This window comes from Otolemur garnettii, unplaced genomic scaffold (assembly GCF_000181295.1).
Source record: "Otolemur garnettii isolate 467f Iridium unplaced genomic scaffold, OtoGar3 scaffold00100, whole genome shotgun sequence".
Lineage (NCBI taxonomy): Eukaryota > Metazoa > Chordata > Mammalia > Primates > Galagidae > Otolemur > Otolemur garnettii.
In genome coordinates, this window is record NW_003852495.1 from 6,240,574 (window position 1) to 6,252,706 (window position 12,133).

At 38.0% G+C, this 12,133-nt stretch overlaps 1 protein-coding gene across 2 annotated transcripts in view; it reads right to left on the reverse strand.

Moving 5' to 3' along the window:
- Positions 1-2,257: 2,257 nt before the first annotated feature.
- Positions 2,258-12,133, reverse strand: part of LOC105887645 (zinc finger protein 260) — an 11,701-nt gene continuing 1,825 nt past the window's right edge. For both annotated transcript variants that reach the window (XM_023516914.1, XM_012809184.2), the window contains exons 2-3: positions 10,381-10,600; positions 2,258-4,531 (exon numbers count right to left, since the gene is read on the reverse strand). In XM_023516914.1, the coding sequence (XP_023372682.1) occupies positions 2,837-4,054 (1,218 nt within the window). In that variant the 5' untranslated portion in view covers positions 4,055-4,531; positions 10,381-10,600 and the 3' untranslated portion in view covers positions 2,258-2,836. The remainder of the gene's footprint in view (positions 4,532-10,380; positions 10,601-12,133) is intronic.

The window sequence follows — 12,133 nt, forward strand, 5'->3', positions numbered from 1 at the left end:
AAAAAAAAAAAATTGATAACAAAATACTAAGTCTGAGATCTCCCTTTTCAGCATGATATTCCCCAAGTAAACAAGGGAAGTGGACATTGGGTGTGTCTGAGAGAATAGAGAAAAAGAAATTAGTCTGCAAGTTAAAATTGAAGCTGAAATCCAGAAGTTGATGTCAATGTCTTATTAAAAAAATTTACAGGTGACATAGACATTTTTTAAACGTCTAATTTCTGGGCATGCCTCTAATCCCAGCAGTTTGGGAGGATGAGATAGGAGGAATGCTTGAGGCCAGGAGTTTTGAGACCACCCTGAGCAACATAGTAAGACCCTATTTCTAGAAAAAAATTTGAATTAGCCAGGTTTGTTTGCACATGGCCTGTAGTAGTCCCAGCTACTTGGGAGCCTAGAGCAGGACGATCATCTGAGCCAAGAGTTTGAGGTTGCATTGAGACTCTTGTCTCTAAGAGTCCAATTTCTAATGCCAATATTGGTTATAGAGGGTGTTAAAATTTCTGATAAAGGTTTTGATAAAACCTAATTTTCTCCAAGTCTGTGACTTAATATGATACTTAAGTGTATGTGACACAACCAACCTGTTGCAAGCCAGGCTATAATGTCTGACTAGAGACTATGTATAGAGCAGTAATGTGATACACAAGAATATATTTCACTAATTGAGGCTGTCTCAAAAAAAAAAAGAGCACTGACAGCTTTCTCTATACAAGTTATTGTGTAAAGCAATCAATTGCCAACCAATTACAAATTACTTCATATTTTATTTATTTATTTATTTATTTGAGACAGAGTCTCAAGCTGTCACCCTGGGTAGAGTGTCGTGGTGTCATAGCTCACAGCAACATCCAAACTCTGGCTCAAGCAATCTTCTTGCCTGTTTTTTTTCTATTTTTAGTAGAGACAGGGTCTTGCCTTCACTCAGGCTAGTCTCTAACTCATGAGCTTAAGCTATCCACCCGCCTCAGCCTCCCAGAGTGCTAGGAATACAGGTGTGAGCCACCACACCTGGCCCAAATTACTTCATATTTTAAACTAAAGATCTGATTGTAGTAGTAGTTTGTATAAAATATTAGCATCTGGCTGGGAATGTTAAGTCCATTACAATATGTATTTCGTGTATAGCTTCCTATACATAGGAAGGTACTCTTATAGGTACTTTCCTAATTTTCAGAAGTTTAAGAAAAGCAACAGCACAAACAGAATGAACACATACATTACCACAATCCAAAATTAATACTTTTTACATTTGCTGGAATCTGTACTTCTTTTTAATGAGAAATTGATATTCAGATATAAAACTGAAGTATGTTTTAACTCCTATGTTTGATTACATTTCCCTTCCATCTCCCTTCTTCCTAGCAGCACCACTTTTAGGAACTGAGTAAGTATCCTTCCAACTCATTCTTTATAGTTTTGTATAAAAATTTTTCCAGAAACAATATTTGGTGTTAGGGTTGTTAGTACTGATTTTATACAAATTCACATACATATCATTATAATATATTTATCACTTCATTTTTCTTCATGGTACATGGTTTCTTTGATCTTTGTCTTTTAATACATCTAGACTTAATTTGTTGTATTTAACTGCTAGAGTATCTATTATTACTATATCACATTTTATTCATTTATTTCACAAGTGACAGGCATTTGTATCTCAATTTTTGTTTACTATAACTCATACTGCAATGAATCACACAACTACAGACTAGTATATAACTCCCTGTGTGCATGTGTCAGTTTCTTGGGTATATGTATATCTATAATAGTTACCCTTATCTGTGGCTTCACTTTTCACGGTTTCAGTTAACTCATGGTCAACCATAATCCAAAAATAGGTAAGTAAAGTAGAATAAAGTATTTTAAGACCAGATTCACATAACATTTATTACAGTATATGGTTATGACTGCCCTTTTACTGTGTCTAATTTGCAAACTGAACTTTATCATAGGTATGTATATATAAGAGAAAAACAAAGTACATGTAAGGTTCAGTACTATGGAGGTTTCAAGTACCCACCCGTGATCTTAGAACACATCGCCTACAGAAAAAGGGGTACTACTGTACTAAAGAGCGGAATTTCTGGGTATTCTGGAATGTTTCAGAAATTCTTTCCTACCCAAGATTTTAAAACATTCTCTTATAAAACTCTTACAAAGTTTTTACTTTTTGCATTTTAGTCTTTAGTACATTTGGAACTAATAAAAAAAATAAGAAATTTTTGAATTTATGATGATGGTAGAAATCTACTACTTTTCCATATAAGGACTCAATTACCCTGAGACCATTTTTAAAAATTATTCATGATTTGCCCACCAGTTTGGGGTACTACCTCTATCAATTACCAATTCCCCCAAAATTCATGGATATATTTCTGAGTTCACTATTCTGCCATAATCTCAATTTCCTATGACTACTTCAACAACAATTTTGATGATCATAGATTTAAAAATCATGTATGTATCAAAACATATAAAAAGTCAATAATTTTGCCTCTTAATTTCAAATCCTTGCCCCTCTTATACCTCTTTTCTTAATACATCTGGTAGGACTCTATGAACAAGTTACTTAGTATCCATGACTGGATTCAAACTTCAATGAAAATAATCCTAAACTACAGCATTAGTAATGTTTGTGGTAGGAGTTTTATGGAGTTGACAGGATTTCACTATACTATAATTCTTATTAAATGTACAGTATTTTAAATTTTGAATTGCTGCTAAAAGATCTCCTACATTGATGTCACTTAATGTAAAATGAATTTTCTGAAACATTATTAAGTGTAAATTGTGCTAAAGGGTTTCCTAAATCCAAGGCATTCATAGAGCTTTAATGAGTATGAATTCTCTGGTGTCTAATGTGATGTGACTTTTGGCTAAAAGCTTTCCCACATTCACTACACTGATAAGGTTTTTCACCAGTATGGATTCTCATATGTAGAGCAAGAGTTGAGAACTGAGAAAAGGCTTTCCCACATTCATTACAACCATAGGGTTTCTCACCTGTATGGCTTCTCATATGCACAGTAAGAGATGAGCTTTGACAGAAGGCTTTCCCACACACCTTACATTCATAAGGCTTATCTCCTGTATGAATTCTCACATGTACAATAAGTGATGTGATCCAAGAGAAGGCTTTCCCACATTTATTACATTCATACGGTTTCTCTCCTGTGTGAATGTTGTGATGTTTAATGAGGTATTGCTTCTGCCTGAAGATTGTTCCACATTCATTACATTTATAGGGTTTCTCTCCAATATGAATTTTCTCATGCTCAGTGAGATTTGATTTGCCACTGAAGGCTTTCCCACATTCCTTACATGTGTACGGTTTCTCTCCAGTATGACTTCTCTCGTGTCTAATGAGGCTTGACTTCTGAATAAAAGCTTTCCCACACCCTTTACATTCATAAGGTTTCTCTCCAGTATGGATTCTTTGATGGATAATGAGGTTTTCCTTCTGGCTAAAGGCTTTCCCACATTCATTACATTTGAAAGGTTTCTTTCCACTATGGATGTTCTGATGTTTAACAAGGTACTGCTTCTGGCTGAAGGCTCTTCCACATTGATTACATTCATATGGTTTCTCTCCAGTATGAATTTTCTCATGTTCAGTGAGATATGATTTGCCATTAAAGGCTTTCCCACATTCCTTACATGCATAGGGTTTGTTTCCTGTATGATTATTCTGGTGTGTAACGAGGGTTGGCATCTGAATAGCTTTCCCACATTCGTAGGCTTTCTCTCCAGTATGATGTTTCTGATGAGGAAGGACTTTTCCCTTCTGGCTGAAGGCTTTTCCATATTTTTGATTACATATGTATGATTTCTTCCCTGTGTGACTTCGCAAATGGAGAGTAAGGGATGAGACTCGAGCAAAGACTTTACCACATTCAGTACATTCATGTGATTTCTCTCTAGTATGCATTTTCTTACACTCTGTGAAGTTTTGTTTCAGGCTAAAGATTTTTCTACATTCATTAGGTTTCTCTCCAGTATGAATCTGATCATGCTGAAGGTCTGATTCATGCTGAAGGATTTCCAGCATTCCTATAATGCACACAAGTTTTCTCCAAGTATCTATTGAGATGTAATAAGGACAAAAGCTTTTCCATATCCACTAAATTAATATTGTTTCTTTTCAATATTAATTCTCAGGTATCTAAAGAAGTTAAATTTATGATAGAAGACTTCTCACATGGATTACCCCAAGATGAGAAAAACAGATGAAAAACAGCATAGTCTTTATATTCTTAATGGTTCTTTCTTATGCAGCTTTTCTCTTATTTAATAAATTATGCATATATATAAATTACATTGCAAACTCTTTTAAATTGAGTCCCATACAAAAAGAATTGAAGTCTTGAAGAACCAGTGACGGTGTTCAGAAGAAATACTGTTTCCTGTTTCCTAGGTTTTCTAAACTTTTCCTCAGAGAAAAGTATTTTTTCACAGAGAAAGATGAGATTTAAAGCCACAAATCTTTCATGTTGTGTCCTTATCTGTTTATAAACTTCCCAGGTTTCTAAAAGAAGTACAAAAATATCATCACTGAAAAATAGTTAATAAGTGTAAAATATTTAGCATCTGACATGCAGTAAAGTATCCAATAAATTATCATTAATATAATGGCACAAACACCTGCAAATTTTCCCATTATTAATTACATTTCAGAAGTGTGCTATTGTAAAATAGACTCTTTATTCAAGTCCAATCTCTCAGTATAAAAGAAAGATTTTATAGCCTGAGCAACAAGGTGAGACTCTATCTCTAAAACAACAACAAAATTAGGTGATTGTGGTAGTGCACACCTGCAGTCCCAGCTACTCAGGAAGCTGAGTTGAGAAAATCCCTTGAGCCTGGGAATTCATGGCTACACTGAGCTATGCACTACTGCACTCTAGCCTAGGTGACAGAGTGAGACCCCACCTCACCAAAAAAAAAAAAAAAAAAAAAAAAAGAGGTGGGGGGCGACTAAAAACCTCAAAGCTCAAATGCAATTAACATTCATTGGTACATGTAACTTTAACTGTTTTTTTGGGTTTTTTTCCCTTAGGACAAGGTCTTGCCCTGTCACCTAGCCCAGAAGGCAGTGGCACAATCATAGTTCGCCGCAACCTTACATCCCAGGCATAAGCAAACATCCTTAATCCCCATGTCAGCCTCCCAAGTAGCTGTGACTACAGAAGCAAGCCACTAATCCTGCCTAATTAAAATTTTTTTTTGGTAAAGACAAGATCTTACTGCATTGACCAGGCTGGTTTAAAACTCCTCACCTCAAGGGATCCTCCCACTTTGACTTCACAAAATGCTGGAATTATAGCTGTGAGCTACCTTTTCACTGCTTATAAACGTAACCTTGCACACTTCATCAATCAGTAAAGTAAGAGAAAAAATCAGGAATAGGCAACAAACAGCATAAAAGGACAAACACATAAAACTTAAAGGGCCTAGAATGGGACAAAAATAAAATGAACATAAACATTTAAACAAAGTATTTATTTATTTCTATGTCTTCTTCAACCTCCATTAAAATGACAGTAAAAGGATAAAGAGAGGCACACACTCATAAAACTAAAAGGTTCCTGTAATCCTAGGACTCTGGGAGGCTGAAGCAGGTGGATTATTTGTGCTCAAGAGTTTGAGACCAGCCTGAGCAAGCACAAGACCCCATCTGTACTGAAAAAAAAAAAAAAAGAGAGAAAACTAACTGCACATTCTGGCAGGTGCTTTGTAGTCCTAGTTACTGCGGAGACTGAGGCAAGGGGATCACCTGAGCCTTGGAGTGTGAGCTTGCTGTGAGCTATGACGAGGCCATGGCTCGTTACTCATGGTGCAGAGTGAGACTGCCTCAAAACAAAAACAACCCTGAAAGAGATACCAGTGCATAGAGTGAGAGTGCCTCAAAACAAAACAAACAAACAAACAAAAAAACTCTGAAAGAGATACCAGTGGATGAAAAGTATTGGGAAATATGTAAGGAAAACAGAGGACTGTAAATGAATTAGAACAGAATGGCTTAAATAAAAAGCAAGCAGATAAGGATGACAGCTAGAAACAAGGTAATGTGTGACATAGATTTTTTTTTTTGAGACAGAGTATCATTCTATTGCCCAGGCTAGAGTGCCATGGCAACAGCTCAGCTCACAACAACCTCAAACTCCAGGGTTCAAGCGATCCTCCTGCCTCAGCCTCCAAAGTAGCTGGAACTAAACGTACCCACTGCAATGTCTGGTTAATTTTTCTATTTTTAGTAGAGACAGGGTCTCAATCTTGTTTAGGCTGGTTTTGTTTGTTTTGTTTTTTAGAGACAGGGTCTCATACTTGCTCAGGCTGGTCTTGAAATCCTGAGCTCAAGGGAGACACTTGCTTCCATCTCACAGAGTGCTGGGATTACAGCCATGAGCTACTAAGCCCAGCCAACACAGATGTTTTCAGAGAGGGTCTATAACTGCAGAGACCAGGCAAGAGAAGAAAGTAGGGCTTATAAATTGATTATAAAATGAGCAGCTGATGCCCCCAACATTCCCAATGGAAATGGGAAGTTATTAGACAAAGATTATTATCCAGACAAAGATTATTTGAAATAATCTTTGTTATCCAGACAAAGATTATTTGAAATTAACTACAGATGATTGTAGGGAATATTTTGCTCAACCCATGCAAATAAATATGAAAACTTCACAAGTGTAACCTATGGAAACTGAATCTAGAAAAGATAGAAAACTGAAACTAGAAAACAAAAATAAACAGAGACTTATGCTCAGTGGTTAGGGTGCCAGCCACATACACCAGGGCTGGGGGGTTTGAACCCAGCTCAGGCTTACTAAACAACAATGACAACTACAACAACAACAACAACAAATTGGGCACTGTGGCAGGCACCTGTAGATCCAGCTACTTGAGAGACTGAGGCAAGAGAATTGCTTAAGCCCAAGAGTTTGAGGTTGCTGTGAGCTGTGATGCCATAGCACTCTACTGAGGGTGATATAGTGAGACTCTGTCTTAAAAAAATAAAAGAAATAGGGGTGGCACCTGTGGCTCAAAGGAGTAGGGCGCCAGCCCTATATGCCAGAGGTGGTGGGTTCAAACCCAGCCCTGGCCAAAAACTGCAAAATAAATAAATAAATAAATAAATAAAATAAACATAGAAAAAAAAACAAAGACAGTTGTGAAGGCATTTCACTACCCTTAAGCTAAAGGCATAGACATCTTAATAGGTGAAATTTAATAAATTTTTAATAGATAATAGTATCATTATTTTAAATTTCCCAATTACTTTTTGAATTCATTAAACTTTAGAAAGTATCATACAGAACAGGAGATTTAAGCTACTGTTACCTGAACAAGCCAAAAGAAAACAAAAAATTATATCTCCCTTCTAATTAAATCCCCTCATATTTTTATAGGTATTACATCAACCACCTTTATGTACTTATCAGAATTGAATTTTTCATATTGTAAATGACAATATTGGGCAAAGTCATCTGAATTGGACAAAGTCATCTGACTACTAGGTATATCTGAATACCAGGTAAAAGGGTGTTCCAACTGCATTTACCTCATGGTTTAAAAAACATTTTCAAAATACAAATCAAAATACTCTAATGGCAAGTGAATTTTTTTTTTTTTTTGAGACACAGTCTTAGTTGCCCTAGGGCAAAAGTGCCATTGCATCATAGCTCATTGCAACTTCAAACTCTTGCTCAAGTGATTCTCTTGCCTCAGCTTGCAATTTCCTGGGACTATAGGTGCACACCACAACACTTGGCTATTTTTAGAGATGGGGTCTTTGTCTTGCTCAGGCTGGTCTCAAACTCCTGAGCTCAAGCAATCCACTTGGCTCCGCCTCCCAGAGGGCTGGAATTACAGGTGGGCCACCTGTTTTGTGAGTTTAGGACCATTGCCACATTCATTCATTTTCTTGTCCATTCATTTTCTGGTCTGTGACACTTTCACACTGCAATGCCTGAGTTAAGTAGGTGTAACAGAGATCCTATGGCCTATGACAACTCAATATTTACTAGCTGGCCCTTTATATTAAAGTTTGTTAACTGCTTGTCCTAGAGTATCAATTTCTCCCTCTTCCATCTAGCTGGAACCAGGAAGTTTTGTAGATCCAGCACCAACCACAACCAGATAATAGAGATGAGCTGGGAGGAATTTGGATCTGTGAAGGACAAAGACCAAAGTAACCATGCAGGCTTGGCGCCTGTGGCTCAAGTGGCTAAGGTGCCAGCCACGTACACCTAAGGTGGCGGGTTCGAATCCAGCCCGGGCCCACCAAACAACAATGATGGCTGCAACCAAAAAATAGCCGGGTGTTATGGCAGGCGCCTGTGGTCCCAGCTATTTGGGAGGCTGAGGCAGGAGACTCTCTTGAGCCCAGGAGTGGGAGGTTGCTGTGAGCTGAGATGTGATGGCACTGTACCCAGGGGGACAGCTTAAGGCTTCTGTCTCAAAAAAAAAACAACAAAGTAACCATGCAAATCTGGACTCACCACATGACTGTTATGTGACCAAGAGGTTTAACAAACCTCAAAATATACCTAGTACATTAAACCAGTACATTTGGAGGTTTGTTGTATCACTTAGCTTTACCATGATTTGTGTACTTCTTAGTCCTGTCTCATCGCTTTACCTACTTGGTATCTGAGATGTCCAACAAATGTTCATCACTAGCTTGGACCACTCTCTTCAATAACTGATTCACATAGTCTACTGGCTACTCAACATCTCCACCTGATGTCTAATAAGCATCTAATTAATTGGCCCAATCCAAACCCTAGCTCTAGCTTCTGAACCGGCTCCTCTCAATTCTCATCTCTTTAAGTAGTAACTTCATTCTCCCAGTTGCTTAAGCAACACTTCTATTTCTACCAGACCACTCACCCATTGCATCTTCATATCCTATTGGCTTTATCTTCAAAACCAGGCCCAGAATCTGGCTATTTCTCACAATACTCACTGAGACCACCAAGGTCTAAGCCAATCATGTCTTGCCTAGACTCCTCAGTGGTCTTGCTATGTTCACTTTTACCTTTTACCGCTTTACAATTTCTCAGAACAGTAGCCACAATAATCTTGTCTCAATCAAATCACATTAATGCTCTATCTGAAAGCCTTTTTGTATACTCATAAAAACATTCAGAAGCACACAGAATACACTTAATAGTGGTTGCTTCTGGGACCAGAAATAAAGAACTGAGGGCCAGGAATGAGGAGACATACCCTATTGTTTTAATTTTCTATCAAGTACATACATTAAATTTAAGAATAATAGTACTATTTCTTCTCAAAGTAACAGGGGGGGCAGCGCCTGTGGCTCAGTGGGTAGGGCGCCAACCTCATATACTGAGGGTGGTGGGTTCAAACCCAGCCCCGGCCAAACTGCAACAACAACAACAACAACAACAAAAATAGCTGGGCGTTGTGGCAGGTGCCTGTAGTTCCAGCTACTTGGGAGGCTGAGGCGAGAGAATCACCTAAGTGCAAGAGGTGGAAGTTGCTGTGAGCTGTGATGCCACAGCAGTCTATGGAGGGTAATAAAGTGAGACTCTGTTTCAAAAAAAAAAAAAAACAGGGGAAGTGAACTAGCACAAAGTACAAATTTCCAAGCCTAGAATATTGTTAAAAAGCAGGAGGAGGTAAAGAAATATCAAACTATCATCTTGAAGGTAATAGGATCTAAGACCAAGAGGGTAAAATTCAACTCTGAGGTATATAACAATGGAAGGAGGGAGAAATGATAGAAAGTTGAATTTTAAAGAAAAGAATCAATCTATATGCTATATTTTTTGATTGATACATAATAATTGCACATAGGAAGACTATATTTTAAAGAAAATAATTTACATGACAGTTTTTTGAAAGGTAACATCTGTGAAGGCCTGAATGCTTAAGGAAATGAATCTAGGCATACAGGAAGAAGTAAAAAAATGTAGAATGTCAAAGGGGAGAACGCACATGAAAGTAAGGCTGTAAATATCATAAAACTGAGTCTGCGAATGAAGTAGAGAGACTGGCATCCAGAATAGAGGTGAGAGGAACAACCAGTCCTCTAGAATCTGAGAAAAGGAAAACACAGATTTGGGAAGAATAGCTAGAAATGTCATTTAGGTTTCTAAAGAATTCCCAGCATTATCACTCCAAAAGACAAAGTCTAGAAGAAAATCTCAAAAAACTGGAGAGGGCGGTGCCTGTGGCTCAGAGGAGTAGGGCACTGGCTTCATATGCCAGAGGTGGCAGGTTCAAACCCAGCCCCAGCCAAAAACTGCAAAAAAAAAAAAAAAAAAAAAAAAACGGAGAGGTCACAAACTCACAATAAAATTAGTTTTTATCCCATTCATACCTGCCAGGTTCTTGCTTACTCACCTTGAGAGAACTTTCTTTTACATTTCTCCCTCAAACATCCATTGCTCTTCTTGTTTGAACTGGTGATTTTAAGCTTGCAAATGGACAAGTGATCCAGGACTTGGACATTATAGTTGGGGGGCAAAGCAGCATCCCAGAATTCAGGCTAAGCCCTTAGGACTCCATGAAGTGTTGAAGGGCAACAACAGTGCAGCTCCTGGGGATGCACAAGGAAGCTGGCCTGTGAAAAAGAAGTTGTGATGACCCTTTGGCTTATGCATACACCTGAGCAAAGAGAAAAAAGAATATCCATACTTAGCGTTTCAGGCTAAACCCATAATGCCATTTATAAGCTCCACATATTTCAGAAATGAGAAACAGAAGGTACTTTACTTTCAGAATTTAGGTTATATAGAGAAACTGTGACACTAAGTTGCCAAAGTTCTCCAGAATCTGGTTCCTTTGAGCAGGTGTCACTTGTGAGCTTGCTCATGACTGAAGTCACATTTATTTTTTTAATTTTATTTTTTGAGACAGAGCCTTACCATGTTGCCCTTAGTATAGTGCTGTGGTGTCACAGCTCACAGCAACCTCAAACTCTTGGGCTCAAGTGACTCCCTTACCTCAGCCTTCCTAGCAGCTGGGACTACAGGCACCTACCACAATGCCCAGCAATTTTTTTTGTTGTTGCAATTGTCATTGTTGTTTAGTTGGCCTGGGCCAGGTTTGAACCCACCAGCCTCAGTGTATGTGGCTGGTACCCTTCCCACTGAGCTACAGGCACTGCCCTGAAGTCACATTTTTTAATACCATTTTCCCCATGACACTTTTCTCATGAATGTAAAGTAACCAATCTTGAGTGATATGGACAAATATATAGGAAATTATTCTGATAGTTATTTTATAAGTCAAAACTCTTAAAACTTTTAGAGAACTATTACTAGGTTAGGTTGCTCTAGAAGAAATTAATATGTCACAATTATAGTCTTCCTTTGGTATCCACAAGGGATCAGTTCCACAACCCCCCCAGATACCAAAATCCGAAGGTACTCAAGTCCCATGTATATAATAGCATAGTACATGCATATAACCTATGCACTTCCTTTGGTATCCTGTAAATCACCTCTTTCCACTTCTAATACTTAATACAATGTAAATGTCATGTAAATAGTTGATATAGCATATTATTTAGGGAACAATAACAAGAAAAAAAAAATCTGTACATGGTCAATATAGATGCAACCACTGTAGGCCTAACAATAATTTTGGTCCACAGGTGTTGAATTCATGGATGCAAAACCCATAGATACAGAGGGCTGATTGCTCATTTATTGATTCAACAAACATATATATTATTGTGCATAATGAAGAAAACTTAGTTTCCAATGTAATGGAGTATGACAGATGAAAGGGTCAAACTTACTAAGAAGCTCTTGTCTTATGAGCCTTAGAACCTGGGTGGACAGTGCTATGGATTGCTGAAACAGAGTACATAGAAGGGAGAATGGATGGAAGCAGACCTTAGGAAGAAGCTATCAGTATGACATTTTGGACATAAAGAGGGTGAAGTTCCTATATAATCTCCAGATGGCAGTTGTATATACCATTAGGCACTCAAGGCAAGCTTCCAATAGAAATAAACATGTGGGGCAGTGCCTGTGGCTCAGTGAGTAGGGCACCGGCCCCATATACCGAGGGTGGCAGGTTCAAACCCCGCCCCAGCCAAACCGCAAAAAAAAAAAATAGCTGGGCATTGTGGCGGGCACTTTCAGTC